General features: G+C 66.7%; 1 protein-coding gene and 1 non-coding gene across 4 annotated transcripts; one reads left to right on the top strand and one right to left on the bottom strand.

Moving 5' to 3' along the window:
* Positions 1 to 5,976: 5,976 nt before the first annotated feature.
* Positions 5,977 to 6,102, top strand: LOC121145169. The gene has a single exon (XR_005881966.1). It is a non-coding gene; the product is annotated as a U6atac minor spliceosomal RNA (small nuclear RNA).
* A 1,061-nt stretch (positions 6,103 to 7,163) lies between these two features.
* On the bottom strand, positions 7,164 to 17,646 carry WDR5 (WD repeat domain 5). Of its 3 annotated transcripts, none has more exons than XM_040963385.1 (14): positions 17,579 to 17,646; positions 15,187 to 15,332; positions 14,171 to 14,279; positions 13,977 to 14,050; positions 13,777 to 13,866; positions 13,518 to 13,607; positions 13,339 to 13,422; positions 12,814 to 12,869; positions 11,342 to 11,388; positions 9,904 to 9,979; positions 9,493 to 9,526; positions 9,220 to 9,294; positions 8,909 to 8,996; positions 7,164 to 8,445 (listed from the first exon to the last, which is right to left on the bottom strand). In XM_040963385.1, exons 2-14 carry the CDS (start codon positions 15,265 to 15,267, stop codon positions 8,345 to 8,347), a joined length of 1,005 nt encoding a protein of 334 aa, XP_040819319.1. In that variant the 5' UTR covers positions 15,268 to 15,332; positions 17,579 to 17,646; the 3' UTR covers positions 7,164 to 8,344. The 3 variants fall into 3 exon arrangements, with proteins under 3 accessions (XP_040819319.1, XP_040819320.1, XP_040819318.1); XM_040963386.1 differs by lacking the exon at positions 17,579 to 17,646 and adding an exon at positions 16,692 to 16,716 and having other exon boundaries at positions 13,342 to 13,422; XM_040963384.1 differs by lacking the exon at positions 17,579 to 17,646 and adding an exon at positions 16,692 to 16,715.
* Between the last annotated feature and the right edge of the window lie 210 nt (positions 17,647 to 17,856).

Raw genomic sequence — 17,856 nt, forward strand, 5'->3', positions numbered from 1 at the left:
GTAAAATAAATAACCATAAAGACTTAACACAGCGAGCTTGCCTATCCTTGCTTTTTCCTGTCCACAGGAAACTAGATGCCTCTGACAGTGTTGAACAACTTCGTACAACTTCGTCCAGGTCTCCCTCGTGGCTGCAGGTGCCCACGCGTTCTAATGAGACCTGCGGCCGCCCAGGTGCTTAGCAAGGAGCTGAGCTGGAAGTGGAGGAGCCAGGACTTGGGCCAAGCACTCCATGTAGATGGCCAAGTCCCAGACCCTCCCTCTGCTCTCTGAATGGCAAATCCGATGGCTTCACAACCATCAGGCACTAAAATCCAGCTTTCCCAAAACTCCCCTCAGACACACAAGGGCCCAGAGAGACCTGAGACCCAGCTGAAAGTTCTAGAACCTCTCACAGCCTTCCCCTGGAGAGGGGCTGACACCTGAGCCTGCAGTGACAGCCAAGTGAGATGGTGACCTGATGCCCAGCCCCATCTCGGTTACAGGCCGCAGCCTCTGAAACGGCCATGTGACCATGGACGACCCTCCGGCGGGAAGGTCAGGGCGGTGACCTCGTGGAGACGCCTGGACACATGAGCAGGTTGTCCCGGCACTGCCCCAGGAGCACAGAACTGCTGCCGCCCTGCAGACAGCATGGTGGCCAGGCCAGACCACCTGCTCCCCAACACTGCTCTGCTGCCTCTCCAGCATCTGCCCTCCCTCCTGCCCGCACCCCTGCCGGCTCCCGCACACACAAGCCAGACACCACCGTGGACCCCAGGAAGAGGCAGGGATCTCCCAAGGACAAGCATCACAAATGAGACCACTTGGGCTGCATCCCCCAGGGAGCAGGCAACAGCTGGGGAGCTCGGCCCTAGGAGAGATCCCGGCTGGGGGTAGAGGCAGCCAGAGTCAAAAAGGGCTAAGGGGGTGCTGAGGCCAGTCCCCAGGGAGCCGTACCTGGTGCTGGCAGACATGAGGAGGGCGGCCCGGGCCCTGGAGGGTCAGCAATGGCTCATGTGGGGTCAGGAGGCAACAAGAGTTCCAGGTAACAGTGACAAGGTCAAGTGCTGGGACAGAGAGAGGATAATGTCGGGGTGGGAGGGATGGGGGGCTCGGGGAGCTGGGTGATGGGGCCGCAGGCCAACCCCTGCCCCAGCTTCACATCTTCCCCAAACCCCAGCTCAGGAGCACCCCTTCCTGGGCAGCCCTGGGGGCTGAATTCGCTTTCTCCAAGGCTTGGGGTGCCTGGTTCCTTCTTGTAGACCCAAGGCAATCACCACCTCTTCAGGGAAGCCCCCTCCCCACCCAGAACACCCAAGTAAAACCAGCAACCGGCCACTCCCCGCCCCGTGCGGTCTCCTAACGCAGTCTGTCCTTCTCCCGGAAGCTACACCTGCTCTGCCACCCAGCCTCCTAGACCGGCCTCGGGACAGCCCCGTGGGGACTGTGTGCCCCAGCCCCAGGCCCCACAGAGCTCACTTCTGCACCCCAGACCCCACAATGCTCGCTCCTGCAGCCCCAGACCCCACAATGCTCGCCTCTGCAGCCCCAGACCCCACAATGCTCGCCTCTGCAGCCCCAGACCCCACAATGCTCGCCTCTGCAGCCCCAGACCCCACAATGCTCGCCTCTGCATCCCAGACCCCACAATGCTCGCCTCTGCAGCCCCAGACCCCACAATGCTCGCCTCTGCAGCCCCAGACCCCACAATGCTCGCCTCTGCATCCCAGACCCCACAATGCTCGCCTCTGCATCCCAGACCCCACAATGCTCGCCTCTGCAGCCCCAGACCCCACAATGCTCGCCTCTGCAGCCCCAGACCCCACAATGCTCGCTCCTGCAGCCCCAGACCCCACAATGCTCGCTCCTGCATCCCAGACCCCACAATGCTCGCCTCTGCAGCCCCAGACCCCACAATGCTCGCCTCTGCAGCCCCAGACCCCACAATACTTGCTCCTGCACCCCAGACCCCACAATGCTCGCTCCTGCAGCCCCAGACCCCACAATGCTCGCTCCTGCACCCCAGACCCCACAATGCTCGCTTCCGTACCCCCAGATTCCACTTCCAGGCCACCTTTTCCTGTCCCTGGCCTCCCTCTCCTGGCCTAGCCACTCCAGCAAAGTAGCTTTGCCCCCATTTCACACAGAGGAGGGGCTCCCAGGTCCCCAGGCGAGGTCAGCTGTGGAGCTGGGTGGACAGTCCCCCCGGGCGTGCCCTGGCCAAGGCCCTGGAAAGGAAAAGGAAGTGCAAAGCAGAGGGCCAAGGTCACAGGGCCCCAGCTGAGGGATGGTGCAGCCGGGGTTACTGCTGGCTAAACAAACAAACACTGGACAGGATGACACTGGTCAGCGCCCAGAGACTGCTGGCCTGGCCAGGATCAGCACAGCCCCCGATGTGCACAGAGCCCAGACCCCTGGGACTCTGGCCGCACCTGCGGGAGCTGCTAGCAGGCGGGGACCTACACAGTAGACTGCACCTCCATTCGCAGAGGTGTCCTCGGCCAGGGTCGTCCCAGGGGCCAGGCATCCAGCCCAGGAGCCCTAGGTCAGGCAGAACACCACGTCCAGTCTGTCCTCCGGGTCTGCTCAACTCAACAACCCCATGCCAGGTCCTGCCAGACGTCAGCTCTCAGCGCTGCCTCCACCTACCACCCGTCCATATCACGAGCACACACGTGCAGGTGGAGGCCCAGCACGCCTGCCCACGCACACGACTGCTGTAGAAGATGAAGGGGTCTTTCAGGGTGAACCCCAAACCCAGGCTGGGACCTTAGCAAGAGACATGGAGGAGATGGAGCAGAGACCGGGTCAGGGAGCAGGCTCCCACCAGGGGGTTCCTGGGCCCCGAGGTGGCGGTGGCAGGGTCTACTGTCCCATGAAGTCAACAGTGGCCTCACCCTGGGCCAGTTCCAGCCTCCACATGGACACTAGAAAGGCTGCCCTAACCAGCCCAGCCTGGAGGCAGTCCCAGGTGGGGCGGGCCAGAGACAGAGCCGGGGGCAGGCCAAGCACCATGTCCTCACCTTCCAGGGCACACTCAGCTCGAGCCACGACGTCCACTCCACAGCAGAGGCCGTGCAAACAAGGAGCACTCCCTGTGGTCAGTGCCCATTGTGGTCACCCATTGTGGTCAGTGCTCCCTGCGGTCAGCGCCCTCCTGTGGTCAGTGCTCCTGTGGTCAGCATGAGGTGCTCCCTGTGGTCAGTACCCCCTGTGGTTAGTGCCCATTGTGGTCAGTGCTCCTGTGGTCAGTGCTCCCTGTGGTCAGCACCCCCCTGTGCTCAGTGTCCCCTTGTGCTCAGTGCTCCCTGTGGTCAGTGTCCTGTGCTCCACATAGGACTCCAGAACAGCACAGAGGCCTTGTGCATTTCTGGAAGCTTCCAGGGGCAGCCTCTGGGCCAGTGTCTATGAGGTAACGGCAGAATGCCTTCTGGGCCTGCTCCCTCCCGCTTGGTGTCCACTCTCGCTTGGCAGTGTGGCCTGCTGGTCCTCGCCATGGACGCGGCACAGCAGCACCACGGAGGTCCCCCCGGAGCTGCCAGGCGGGCTCTGGCTCTGGTCACCAACAGCCCAGCCGGCCTCGCGGGCAGCGAGCAGGGAAGACAAATGCCACAGACCAACACCATTCAGCAAGGACCTGGGACTCCGCCAGCCAGGCATGGAACAGCAGTCAGCACAGGGATGCCCATGGCCCATGCTGCTGCCCGGGATCGAGCCTGCCCGTCCAGCACCCTGCAGGCCAGGGACGAACGGCTGAGCCCTGGCCCATGGCCCACCTGGGAGACCCTGGCCACAGTGGGCAGTAAACCCACAGAAGGAAGATTCTCTCTCCCTCCCCTTTGTACAGTGAGGCCCCCAGCGTGGCCACTGCCCAAAGGGCCTCCCACACCAGCCGTACCTCAAGGAGTCACTGCGGGCCTCCTGGTCACTCATTTCCCAACATGAGAAATAGGGGGCAGGCAGCAGCCCCCTTGAAAGAGCTTGGGGTGAAGGCAGTCAGGCCCCTGGGCCTGGGCCCATGGCGGAGAGGCAGGCAGGCAGGCAGGCCAGGCCTGGTCACTGCTCCTCCAAGCCCTGCGTGGCGCAGCCTCGCCTCCTGGTGGACGCTGCCGGAATCACCCAGCCAAGGGCCCCAGGAGAAGGGGTGCCTCGCGGCTCACCCCCAAGAAAGCCCCTAAACTCGGGTCCAGTGGCCTGCTCAGGCCTCTGCTCAAATAGCTCCAAGGCAGGGACCCAGGACTGCCAGCGAGGGCCACCCACCAGTCCCCACAACGTGAGCAGGCAGGGGCCAAGCAGCCGGGTCCCCATGGCTACCCCACCCAGCCCTGCAGGGACCAGCAGCCCCAGGAAAGGCCTCCCGCCCCAGTACTCCATAGATGCTACTGGAAGCATGTGGCCGCCCAGGTGTCCCCAATCAAGGACTTGCTGGCACCCCTGGGCTGGCCACAGGTGCAGCCCCATTCGTGGCCTGGGGTAGAAGCTGGACTCGGACCCCTGAGGCGGGCAGGCCACGGGAGGGCCAGTCCATGACCAAAACCCCCAGCTGCAATGGGACAGTGAAGCAGGCAACGGAGAAAGGGGCCCCGCGCCCCCATAGTGCCTGGAACTACACCCTCCTGGGACACGGGCTGGACAAGATCGCTCCAGCCCTAACAGGCCACACACAAGGTCCAGGTCAGATCCCCCTGCTGGGTTTGCAGCACCCCCAGGTCCTGAACCGTGACAGAGCACCCCAAGGTGGGGAGCAGGGGGAGCCAGGCAGGTCCGAGGACAGACAACCCTGGGGACAGACAGCCCTGGGGACGGGCAGCCCTGAGGACGGGCAGCCCTGAGGACGCCCAGCCCTGGAGACAGGCACCCCTGGGGACGGACAGCCCTGGTGATGGGCAGTCCTGGAGGTGGGTACCCCTGAGGACAGGCACCTCTGAGGACAGGTAGCCCTGGGGATGGGCACCCCTGGGGACGGGCAGCCCTGAGGACGCCCAGCCCTGGAGACAGGCACCCCTGGGGACGGACAGCCCTGGGAATGGGCAGCCCTGGGAATGGGCAGCCCTGGGGACAGGCACCCCTGGGGACGGCAGCCCTGGGGACGGGCAGCCCTGGGGACAAATGTGTGCAGGACCCTCCGAGCTCCCAGGCCGTTCCTGTGCACCCCATTCCCGGCCTGCCACCCTTGCCCGGGCTGACCTGCACCTGCCTGGCCCGCCCTGGCCTGCCACAGCCCGGGGCCCAGCTGGCCTCTCTTGGTGGGCAGATCCACCCCAGTCCCAACCCTGTGCGCCGTTCCCGTGTGTGGGGTGCACGGGGCACGTGCGCTCGAGCGTGAACGTAGGCGCCCAGTGTCTGCAACCCTGTGCCCGCACCCCAGAGCCCGCACCCCGGACCGGAGCCCGCACCCCTGTGCCCGCACCCCGGACCCTGCCTGCACCCCGAGCGAGCACCCCGGAGCCTGCACCCCGGAATATGAACCCCGGAGCATGCACAGCTGTGTAGAGGGGTGCCGGCACCGGCAGCGCATGCGCACACGATGCGGACCGCGGTTGTCAGCGCCCCAAGCACCCACAGTTCCAAGCGCAAGGCTACGCCCGGAAGTCCATGGGCGGATCTTCCGAGCGCCGCCCACTGATTCGTCGCCAGCCACTTGCACTTCCGCGGACGGCCCGGGGTAGGGGGAGGCGCGTCGCCGCAGGAAGCGCGCGCGCCCGCCCTGTTTTGTTTCCGGGGGAATAAGCCTCTTGGCAGGACGCTCGGCGCTTCCGGGTACTCCCCTAAGCCTCTGATTGGTTGATTGTATGAATATATTAAACACAAAACGGGTTTTTTTCCCTCTACCCGTTCAGTTTAACAAAACTCTTCAGTGGGAAGCAGTTGCTGGTGTTCATTTTTGACGGGTGTTCCCCGAGTGTGACGTGCAGACCGCGGGCGCGCACTCACCCTCTGCGTGAAGTGGCGGGCACGTTCGCCTTTAAATACGGTGCGGCCGGATTGTGAGTCGTGTTGTATGAAAGGAGAGAAGGTTAGCACTCCCCTTGACAAGGATGGAAGAGGCCCTCGGGCCTGACAACACGCATACGGTTAAGGCATTGCCACCTACTTCGTGGCATCTAACCACTGTTTTTTGCTTTCCACCCGCCTCTGCAGCTCCTTCCTGTCCTAGGCCACTCGCGGCGCCATGCTTGGTCCCACAGTCCCTGGCCACTCCTACAGGAGGGCTGGGCGCTGTGGGCCGCCCGAGCACCAGGGCCAGCGCGGTGGGCACTGGGCACGAGACAGCAGAGCCCTGCCCTGGGCGTCTCCCCAGTCTGCCTCTTCCCTCCCCAGCACGCCCATCTCCACACCCAGAAGCCCACCGTGAAGACACCAAGGCAAAGGACACAGGGCACCCCTGCGCATTGCAGCTGCCCACTGCGGGCTGCAGCCCGGGGCAGCTCCAGCCCAGCACGCGGGGTGCCACTCCCGCTGCCAGTGGGGGACCCAGTTGGCAAGGCTCAGGACACAGGGCCCGCTGCACCGGCCGTGCCCACCTGGCAGGTGCCCATGAGTTCCCAAGGAGTGGGGCTCCTGCAGGCAGGCCGGCCGCCACCCCTAGGAGAGTGGACAGTGGACAGGTCCCCTTCCTGCTCGCCTGGCTCTGTCCCCGAACACCACTTTTTAGACGCTGAAATTTTGGCTCCATCAGTTAAGCCACCAGTTGCAACAGGGCACCTTCAGGTCCAGTCCCGGCCCCTCTGACCGCCGAAAGCTGAGCTGCAGAGCGCCCACTCCCTGGGTGCCTCCCCGCGAGCGGCCTGCCCATCGTGGCCCACCACCAGTGCCGGCAAGGACCCTCCCTCCAGGCTGGCACTCAACACCACGGACCACCACCAGGCACAGCCAGGCAGAGGGGACGGCCACCAGGTGCTGCCCTCCTGGGTCTTCCCCAAGGCACAGCCGTTGCAAGCACCCCACAGTGCAGCGCGCCCCCCGGCCCACCCAGCCCCTGCTCCTGGGAGAGCCGTGCACGATGGACCCCACAGCACAGCGCGCCCCCCAGCCCACCCAGCCCCCGGAAGAGCCGTGCCCGGTGGCCCCTGGCTGCAGCCTGGCCCAGCTGACCCTCATCTATGCGGGGAGTGAACCAGGGGTGAAGAGCTCTCATAACTGAAATACATAAGTCCTAAAAAACATCCTACAGGAGAAACTTTTAAGACATGAAAATCTTTTATTTTCGAAAAGAATGTGTTTTTACATAAATCTACAACAGAGAATTCAAATGTAGAAAAAATAAAACTGTACTGGGGACACCACCATCGGCACCTCCCCCAGGTGAGTGGCCACAAACAGAACAGACCCCCGAGCGCAGGGATCCCCACGAGGGGACAGGGACGGGACGGAGCAGCATGCTACAGCCTTCACCACGCCCAGCAGACGGGGCTCTCCCTGTGCCTCTGCCCCTCCCTCACAGCGGCCACGGGGGCCTCAGCGACCTGCTGGCAGGGCATGCCTGACCCACCCGCTACACTGGCCCACGCACCCTAAGGAGCCCTCTGCCCGTGGACTCCGGCCTCCACCGAGGCCCAGCTGGCTGAGATGCAAATCCCCATCCCCGCAGGGCGCTTCCCCCTAGCCCCACGGCAGAGCAGCCAGCCCTCACCACCGGATGGCCTAGGGACGCTGAGCACCAGGTGGGCCAGACTGCCTGGAGAGGCTGGGGGGCCTCCGTCCCCCTCTTACCCACCACCACACGGTGTCTTTTGCATCAGAAATTGGGCTCCAGCACCGGCCCACCTACATGGCAGGACTGTGGGTGCCAGGCTGTGGGGAGCTTCCTCAATTCCCACCCAGCCCCTCTCCAGGACGCCTGTAGAGGGTACTTCTCCCTGAACTCGGGGGGCCCACGGTGAGGACCAAGCCCTCCTGCCGCTGCAGGCGCCCCAGGAGACATGGGCCCAGCAGGGACCCAGGCTGTGCAGCCAGGCCCAGGCCTCTCCCACCACCCAGCCTGGTTTTCCAGAAAGACTTGAGAAGCCAGTGGGAATCCAGTGAGGCCCAAACTGGCCAGTGGCTGCCCGCGGGGACCAGCAGGGCAGGGGGGGCTAGACGGGGCGGGGACAAGGCCAGCGGCTGCAGCCAAGGCGGCCTCTGCTCCCAGCAGGTGCGCTGGGCAATTAACACAGTAAGAAAGGTGCAGGACGTTTACTGGAAAGACACAACTCACGAGAAACTCAACGTCACCCTTGAAAAACAAAATCACAACGCTGCCGACTCAGCACATGGAGGGGGCGTCCCTGCCGCGGCCCTGGCCCACTGCTCGGGCTCCGGCCGGCCCGGCAGGCGCGGCCCGCGCACGGCCCGCCCAGTCCCCGGGGGCGCACGGCAGGGCCTAGCAGTCGCTCTTCCACAGCTTGATGGTCTTGTCGTTCTCGAGCGCGGCCGAGGCGATGATGTTCTCGGTGGGGTGGCAGGCTGTGGAGATCACCACATCTGAGGACAGACAGGACAGGGTGGGTCCCGCGGCCAGCCTCAGGACTGCCCAGGGGCCCCGGGCCCGCACGCGGCCGTGAGACCGCTTGCCCCGTGCTCCCCCTCGGCCAGGCCCCGCGTGCCCGGTGGGGACGCCAGATCTGGTGAAGCGGATGAAGGGGAACTTGAGCGTGTCACAGCCCACGTGCCCCAGGCCCCGTGGGGTTGTGGGGCTGAGGACAGACGTCCCCCTGCAGGGACGGACTGAGGGCCTGGGAGGGCAGGAACTGACTGCCAAAGCCCACGCGGGACAGCGGAAGAGCGTGTGGCCACTACCCGCAGCCCCATGCCCAAGAGGCTCCACTAACACAAAGTGTAAGTGCAGGGCGGGCAGACACAGGCAGCCGTGGGGACAGCAACGCCAGGAGCCCCTGGGGACGGGACAGCCGCAGCCCGCAGGAGGGCAGCAGAGGCCGCCGCGCACCTGTGTGGCCCTGGAGCTTCTGGACGACCTCCTTGGTCTGCAGGTTCCAGATGTACACCAGGTTGTCTTCGGAGCCGGACACGATCCACTGGGCAGGCGGGTCAGGGTTCAAGCACTCAGGAGATGCCCAGCCCTGCCCCTCCCGCCCGGGGGCACCTGCCCCCTTCGGCCCCATGCCCAGTGCCAGTAGGGGCCTGTTAGGAGCAGGTGCCCGGCCTCCTCCGGTGCCTCCCCAGCCCCAGCCCCCCGCCGCCCTCGCGCCATCCAGAGGCCCCCGAGTGGCTCCCCGGACAGCGGGCGAGCTTGCCAACCTTGCCGCCGGTCACGGAGAAGTTGGCGAAGATGCAGTATTTCTCGTTCTTGTGGCCGGCGTAGGTCTTCAGGCACTGAAGGGGCGGGGCGAGGGTGGGGCTCAGCCAGAACCCCAGGCTCAGCCAGAACCCCAGGCGGGCGGGGTGCGGGCCGGGCTCAGCCGGAACCCAGACTCTCAGCAGGCGCCTCCCACTGACGGGGACATGGCTGACCCTGCCACAGCCCTCGGCTCCCCGCCCCGTGTCACCACCACAACAAGCCAGGACACTCACCTTGCCCTTGCTGTAGTCCCAGAGCTTCAGTGTGCTGAGAGAGAGGGGAGGAGTGAGGGGCTGCCTGCCACGCCGCACCGCCGGGAGGGCGCCCATAGCCACCCTGCCACGCCGCCCTGCCACGCCGCACCGCCAGGAGGGTGCCCACAGCCGCCCTGCCACGCCGCACCGCCGGGAGGGCGCCCACAGCCGTCCTGCCCGACCCAAGTGGGCTATAGACTTGAATGAGATACCGCAGGCTGCCCATGCCAGACTCAACCAGGCACCCTCAAGAGGGAGTAGGATGGCACCCAATGGCAGGGATCCTGACCTCAGGGCAGCGGATGCCTGCCAGTGGGGGGCGGGACTGCCGTGGGCTGGGGGAGGCGGTGGATAGCCGCGGGGCGGGCCCGTGGGGACGGTGGCACTCACTTGTCCAAGGTGGCAGCCAGGATGTATTTGCCATTCGGAGAGAACTTCACAAAGGACACCGGCGGGTTGTCGTCATCTGCAACAGACAGCCAGGCTGACGCCGGGAGGGCGTGCAGGGCAGCGCCCACACCCCACGACACACACCAGGAGGCCTGTGCACCGTGCCAACACCACCACGCCACGGAGGACCCTGGGCCATCTCCGACACCCATCCGAGCGGTGAGCAGGGCTCGCTCACTAGCTGAGACCCAGGCCGACAGCAGACTGGTGCCGGGCAGCCTGAGCCTCGGCCAGCCCCCAGCCAGCCCTGATGGACAGTGCAGCCTGGCTCAGTGCTGACCCCAGGGCTGTGGCTCACGGCCAGGTGCCACGGGCAGAGCCCAGGACTCGCTGTGCTCCTCCAGAGACCAGCCTTGCCCCTGCATGGTGTCCCAAGCACCGGGGAGGGCTCAGCGTTACCACCGCAGGCTAGCTGGTGCCTCGACTTCCGCCGGCCGATGCCAAGCACTGCAGAGGGATGCCACGGGGTGAAGCCTTGGGGCCCCAAGCTCGAGCCTGCAGGCAGTGGCCCGGGCATTCAGAGAAGCCAGAGGGAGCAGACGGGAACCTGCCCCCGCCTGCCCTCCCTCCCACCCTGCCCTGCAGCCTACTGCAATGCTGCTCCGAGCGCGCCCGCCTGCCAGGCTGCGGGTGCCTGTGCTAGGACAGCCAGGAGGCCAGGGTCTGACCGACTGGCCAAAAAACCAAGGGCACTGGCAGGTGGTTCTGAACAGAGGCCCTTGGGGGAAAGGGGCCGCAATCCAGTGTGTCCACACAAGGGGAACAGATGCAGACACAGGGGAGCCAACCACCCAGCAGAAGCTGCGGCCAGAGCCAGCTCAACCCACAGGGCTCCTCAATGGCCCCCCATTTCCCTCTCAAGCTGGACCCTGCCCAAGGCTGGCAGGGACGCCCTGGGGGTTGGGGGCAGTCTTCGGGCAGCAGCTCACAGCTGCCCACCTGTCTCCCAGGCCCTCAGACCCCCAGGCCTCCCAGGCACACACACTCTCTCAAACATTCCTGGCTCCCTCCCAACACAGGCCCCGCCCACTCTCCCAACCCCCACCCAGCACCCAGGCCAGTCCCCCAACCCCTCAGAGCAACAAAACATAGTTGCAGCCCCACAGGTCAGGGGGCAGGGTGCTGCCGGAGGCATTCCCAGGGGCCAGCATGACAGCAGAGGCCCTGGGGCCAGGGGCTATTGAGCCAGTCCTGGCAGAGGCCTGCCAGCCAGCAGGGAGCACAGCGGCCAGCAGGGAGCATGGGCCAGCAGGGAGCACGGGCCAGCAGGGAGCACAGCGGCCAGCAGGGAGCACAGCGGCCAGCAGGGAGCACAGAGGCCAGCAGGGAGCACGGGCCAGCAGGGAGCACAGGGGTCACAGCCCGGGGCTGCACTCACCGATCAGTGTCTTGAGGCACTGGCCAGAGGCGGTGTCCCAGATGCGACTGCAGACAGAAGGCAAGCACCGGGTACCGGGGTTACACCTGCCGCCACTCCTGCACCCACCCAACCACTTCCACATGCTCTCCGCGGGGGTGCACAGCTTCCCACGGCAGACCACACCCAGCCACCCACGCAGGTCTAACTCCTCCCTCTCCACCGCCTCGGCCCCCTGGGGTGGGGAGCTGGGCACCTCTTCAGCTCGAAGTCACGCCGGTATGAGTGGGCTGGAAAACGGAAACCTCCCCCTCCAGGAACCCCCCCACATCACACCTCCCAGGACCTGCCATCTGCAAACACGTCCCTAAAAACCCCTAGCACTCCTGTCACCGCCACACAGGGACCACCTGCCTGGTGACCCCAGGCTACCTGTAACCACTGACCCCCACACACAGGCACCTGGGGGGGCAGTGCCACGTGTCCTTTCCAGCACATCCCTGTATGGGTAGGGCCACGGAGGACCGCGGCCAGCCCGAGGACCGCGGCCAGCCCGAGGACCGCGGCCAGCCCACTGAGGACCGCGGCCAGCCCACCGAGGACCGCGGCCAGCCCACCGAGGACCACAGCCAGCCCATGGACTGAGCTGAGTGACCAGAGGGTCCCTAAACCTGGGGGCTTCAAGCGTCGCAGGCATCACCGCCTGCGCTGTGAGCATCCCATAAGGTCACAAGTTCAAGTCCCAGCTGCTCCACTTCCCATGCAGCTCCCTACTAAGGTGCCTGGGAGAGCAGCAGAGGCCGGCCCAAGTCCATGGGCCCCTGCGAGAGCCAGATGGAGATCCTGGCTCCTGGCTGCCCGCACCCCAGGCAGTGGAGAGAAGAGCTTCCCCTGTGACCACTTTTCACACACTTTCCCAGTACCCCTGCTCAACTTCTCCAGGTTCCATCACCAACGTGCCCCTGCTGGGCTCCCTAGCTGGGCAGCGTGTGCCACATTGGCGCACAGGTCCAGGCCAGTGCTGGGATGGACACTGCAAAGCACTCCTGGCGTCTGGCTCGTCCATGGCAGCGTGCCCACGGCCCAGCACGCAGTGTCCAAGCGCTCAGAGCCCGTTCCAAGGCCGCCCGTGTCACCCACCTGCTGAGCACCTACCCACCCCCATTGCTCCCAGCTGTCCCTACCTGGCTTCCGGTGGCTCCCGAAAGCAGCATGGGGCAGGGCTGGTGGGCAAAGCCCCAAGCAATGACGCCCAGCTGGCCTCTCCCCGGTGGCCCCAGCCCTGTGCCTGCCTGCTCCCACCTCCCTCACCCACAGCCTCCCGTCCCATGCTCCACCGCGCCTGACCAGGAGGAGGGGGCAACAGTGGCACCGATGCCTCCTCAGAAAGAGCCACACTATACCAGCTAGGGGGTCCCCAGGGCCCCTGACCCCCAGCACAGCAGACTGAGCTGTGACTGAACATCTGACCGGGGACACCCGACCCCGCTCACCAGAGGCCGTCATAGCTGCTCGATACAATCAAGGACCCATCACGGTTGAAATGAACCTGAAAACAAAGCAGGAGAAAAGCCGGTTCACTTCCGGGTCATCATCACAGTGCGTGCTGGGCAAGCTGAGGGCCACTTCATGCGGAGTGGCCAAGTGGAAGGCGCTGCGGTGGGCCCGGTCTGCCTCGAGAGCCGAGCCCACAGAGCGCAGTGCAGGGGCTGCCCAGACCCCGGAGGGCACTGTGGCCGGGCAACTGTGCACGCAGGGCTGGAGGTGCCCTCTGGGCACTGCTGGGCAGAACGCCGCCACACGCCGGGCCAGGCCTTCACAGCTTGCCCCGTGCCCCGCGCCCCCAGCCAGCTGTGCACAGGTGCCCCATGCGTCCCTCTCTGGCTCATCCCCAACAGCCCGCATCCGCCGAGTTCTGCTCGGCTGGGCCGTCCCTGCCACGCAGAATGCACCTCCCACGCAGCGCGCCCCCACAAGGCTGCACAGACCCCAGGGCCAGGCCCGGCGGAGGGACTTACAGCAGACACGGGGTCCGAGTGAGCAGGCAGGGTCTTGAGGCACTTGCCCGTCTTCACGTCCCATATCCTCACGCTTTCGTCAAACTGAAGACAGAGCAGACGCCGTGAGCCCACAGCGCGAGGGGAGCCCCTGCACCCCCCCAGCCTCCCAGGCCACCCCCGCCCCCCGAGCCGCTCACCGAGCCCGACACGATGAGGTTGGACTGTGGGTTGAAGTTGCAGCAGAACACGTAGTTACTGTGCCCTTTAAGGGTCTTCAGGCACTTCCCCTGCAACACGGGCGTCAGGCCACGGCCCGGGCCAGGCACCCAGCCCACGCGTCCCGGGGCCCCTCCCGGGGACAGGCACCCAGCCCTCCTGCCCACCCGCCTGCACCTCCCGGGGCCAGGCACCCAGCCCTCCTGCCCACCCGCCTGCGCCTCCCGGGGCCAGCCTTACCGAGCTCACGTCCCAGATCTTCAAGGTCTTGTCGTCGGAGGCAGAGACGAGCAGGTTAGAATCCGACGACCAGGCCACGTCGGATATTCCCTGGGGAGGGCGGAAGCAGAGCAGTGAGCGCCCTGGCGGTCGGGGAGGGCCAGCCGACCCACCGCACCAGCCTGGCCTCGGGCCTGGGGACCCTGCCCTGCCGCACCTACCAGCTTGTGACCAGATATAGTCTTCTCAAATTTCCCGTCATACGCACCCCAAATTTTAATGAGTTTATCGGCAGCTGAAAGAGAAGAGGGGCGGCCAGGTTCAGGGCCAGCGGCTGCTGCCCAGCGCCCGGACAGGGGCAGCTCAGGGTCCCCCCACGTCTGGGATGCGGCTCCAGCCGGGCCTGGTCACCTACAGGAGCTGGCCAGCCACTCGCCATTGGGGCTGAACTTCACAGAGGACACGGCTTTCGTGTGGCCAGCCAGGGTGAACTTGAGGGCGTAGTTGGGCTTCACAGGAGTGGGCTGTGGGCGAGAAGGCACTGCAGGGTACTGACACGCACGGGGAGCCCAGCTCTGGCCCGCGGGCTCCCACTCCCACGCCCACGGGGAGGCCCAGCTCTGGCCCGCAGGCACCCACTCCCACGCCCACGGGGAGGCCCAGCTCTGGCCCACGGACGCCCATTCCCGCGCCCACGGGGAGGCCCAGCTCTGGCCCACGGACGCCCACTCCCACGCCCATGGGGAGGCCCAGCTCTGGCCCGCGGGCACCCACGGGGAGGCCCAGCTCTGGCCCGCAGGCGCCCACTCCCGCGCCCACGGGGAGGCCCAGCTCTGGCCCACGGACGCCCACTCCCACGCCCACGGGGAGGCCCAGCGCTGGCCCGCAGGCGCTCACTCCCACGCCCACAGGGAGGCGAGCTCTGGCCCGCAGGCGCCCACTCCCACGCCCACGGGGAGGCCAGCTCTGGCCCGCAGGCGCCCACTCCCATGGGGAGGCCCAGCTCTGGCCCGCAGGTGCCCACAGCCAGCACCCAGGCCTAGCACCAAAGGGGAGGTCCACCTATGTGTCACCCGGCAGCACCCTCCTGACACCCCACCTTGGGGGCTGGGAGCAGAGGCTCTGTCGATCTACTCCCCACACGACAGGTAACCCTGCCAGGTTCCCAGCTGCGCCAGCCTGACTCAGTTTCCCAGAGTGCACCTGCAGGCCCTGCTGCCCTGCTAAAGGCCCTGCTTCCAGCAGCCCAGGCCAGGGGTATGCTATGGCTGGACAGGGGCAGCCGGCCGAACCCAGCAGATGCGTGAGCAGCGTGTACTGCGCACGGGTCTGGGGCCGCCCTGCCAGGCCCCCCAGGCACTGTGCAGGGCCGTGGTCAGAGCGAGGCAGCAGGCTCGGACCCGGCTGCTCCGCTCACGGCCCCTGCCGCACCTTGCTCTGCGTGGCTGACGAGGAGGGCGTGGGCTGAGCTCTGGCGGCCTCGCTCTCCGGCTTCTTCTCCTCTGTGGCCATGGCTCCGAGGCCCACCGGGCAGCAAGGGGCAGAGCAGAGGCAGGGCAGGGGGCTGCAGAGGGAACCTAGCCCAACAAAGAAACAGCATTTTGAAAAGTTAATTTCCAGCACAAATGACAGCAGGTGAACCCCATTTAAAAGCTGCTTTACTCTGGGGCAGTGCAGTGGCACAGCACACTAACCCACCACCTGAGGCACCGACACTCCCTATCCCAGCCCTGGCCGCTCCACTTCCCACCGTCCTGCGCCTGGGACAGCAGCACAGCCCACGTGCCTGGGCCCCTGCGTCCACATGGGAGGCCCTGACGCAGGTCCAGGCTCCGGGAACAACCTGGCCCAGCCACTGTCATGTGGGGAGTGAACCAGAGGACTCCCTGTAACTGACTTTCCAGGAAACAAATCCAAAATAAACGCGCATCAGAGCCACGAGTGGTATCGGTGGGCAGGGGAGGAGGGAGGCGCCCTGTCCCTGGGGGTCAAGGCCTCAGCTCAGCTGCTTTCTGTTCGTCCTCCATCACCCCCACACGCATGGGGGTGTTCAGACCAGGGAAGCCGGGGAGACGCCTGCCAACAGGAGCCGGCGCCCAGGCCTGGAACTGGGGAACGGGGTAGCCCCGAACGGCGCCTCCCGAAGGCAGAGCAGAGGGGATGGCCACAGCGCCCACTGTGTGAGGACACGTGCTGCCCGCAGCAGGTGCCAGCCCTGGTCCCTGCCCGCAGCAGGTGCCACATCTGGTCCCGGCACCAAGCTGGGGCATCCTGGCCATGCCATCGCCACCCACCCCTGCCCGCCCAGCGTGCAGAGTGGACCACCACCGAGCAGAGTAAGGTTTGCAGACTTGAGCACCCCCGGGCCACAGACGGAGGGGGCAGTGCCCACGGCCACCAACAACGGCTGCCTCCGGGTGAGGGCGGACCGGCAGGCAGAGGAGGCGTGCCAACCCTGGGTCTGCATCCCACGGGATGGACTGGGGCCCCACGCCGGCCGCGCTCCCAGCACCCGGGCCTCGGGGGCACAGGAGCCCCCGCCGCCCCCGCCAAGCACAGCAGGCAGCCGGGCCTGGGTGTCCCCCCGGGGCCTGGGTGTCCCCCCGGGGCCTGGGTCCAGGGGCGCGTGCGGGGCCGGGCACCGACGCACTCGGGGGAGGTTGGAGCGGGGAGCCCACACCCTCTGGCCTCCCTCCACCTGCCCGAGCGCCCCGCGGAACGCCAGCACCCCGAGGAGGGGCGCACGGTGACAAAGCGCGGCCTGGCCGCCCTGGCCCGCCCGGAGAGGCCCGCGGCCTGTCAGCCGAGCCCCGCGGGCGTGCGGGGGGCCGGGCCCGGGGCGCGGCGGGAGCACGTGCGGCGGCGGGGGGCGTCGCGCCCCGGGGAGCCCCCCGCGCCCCGAGCGCCCGGCCGCCCCCCGCCGCGGCCCCGCTCACCTGCCGGCCGTCGTGGCGTCGGCCGCCGCTGGCCCGGAGCGCGGGGTGGACGCCGGGCGCGGGGCGGCGGGGCGCGTGCGCGGGGCGGGGCGCGCCACAAAGCCGGCCCCCGGGCCCGGGCGCTACGGGCCGCCGCGAGGGCCGCGAGGCCGCGGGCAGCGCGCTTCGCCCTCGCCCCGCGCAGCCCGGTGCAGCCCGGCCTCTCCGCGCAGCCCGGCCCGGTGCAGCCCGGCCTCTCCGCGCAGCCCGGCCCGGTGCAGCCCGGCCTCTCCGCGCAGCCCGGCCCGGTGCAGCCCGGCCTCTCCGCGCCCGCGTCTCCCCGAGCCCGAGGGCGCGCGTCCCGCCGTCGTGGGCAGGCACACACACACACTCCCTCCAAGGCCCCAGCCCGGGCCCGCGGACTGTCCCACGTGCGCCACGGCGGCCTGTGCACCCAGCTCACCTCCCGGGCGCGGGGAGACGCCGCCTTGGCCTCCCCAGCACACACACACACACCCCAGAACCGACCAACCCCAGGTCTGGGAAGCCACGCCCTGCAGAGAAGGGAGCCGGTTAGGCAGCACCCCCAAAGCATAGGCACTTCCAGGGTGCACACGGGGCTAGGGGATGGCACCCACCCCTCTCCCAGGCGTGTGCAGCCCTGCACCCGAGCTGGAATCCGGGCGGGGCGAAGGGGCTTGTGAGAGAGGACCCCGCCCGGGTTGACCTGGCACAGCTGCAAGGGTCCCTGACAGAACCGGGCGTGCACGCAGCTGTCAGCCACATCGCTCAGACCTGCCAGCAGAGGAAGGAGGGAGCAACACCTGCCATAGCTTAAATTCCCTCCTAGGACCTCAAATCTACGGACTGGGGGCAGAGGAGACCGCCAGGGTGGGCCGAGAACTTACAGCAGCAAGCAGGGAGACCAGAGGGGAGGAAGGACAGCCAAAGGCTGGCTGGGCCAGGGAAAGCCGCAGAAAACACTTGCTACTGCAGCATCTTCGGTTATGGTGTTTTCCCATAGTCCAACAGGTTTTCTCATTCCAGTAATCTGCATTTCTGGGCGGAGCTTAGAGACGCCCTGGGAAGCCTGCACCTTGACTGTTTCCTTCACACCAGGAGAAAATCAGAGGTTCTCAACAGAACCTGCCCGGAATCCCACAGCCAGCGGACTAAGCACCAGGCC

This window comes from Ochotona curzoniae, unplaced genomic scaffold, assembly GCF_017591425.1.
Source record: "Ochotona curzoniae isolate NIBS_2020 unplaced genomic scaffold, NIBS_Ocur_1.0 scaffold_3208, whole genome shotgun sequence".
NCBI classification, from domain to species: domain Eukaryota; kingdom Metazoa; phylum Chordata; class Mammalia; order Lagomorpha; family Ochotonidae; genus Ochotona; species Ochotona curzoniae.

What these genes read in the sequence shown, in the direction of transcription:
- WDR5 (XM_040963385.1), bottom strand. Translation starts at nt 15,267, where the DNA reads ATGGCCACAGAGGAGAAGAAGCCGGAGAGCGAGGCCGCCAGAGCTCAG. An exon ending in CTGGCTGCCACCTTGGACAA is followed by an intron (nt 9,527 to 9,903) that starts GTGAGTGCCACC and finishes CCTCTCTCTCAG; the next exon opens with CACACTGAAGCTCTGGGACT. An exon ending in GGGACTACAGCAAGGGCAAG is followed by an intron (nt 9,295 to 9,492) that starts GTGAGTGTCCTG and finishes CCGCCCCTTCAG; the next exon opens with TGCCTGAAGACCTACGCCGG.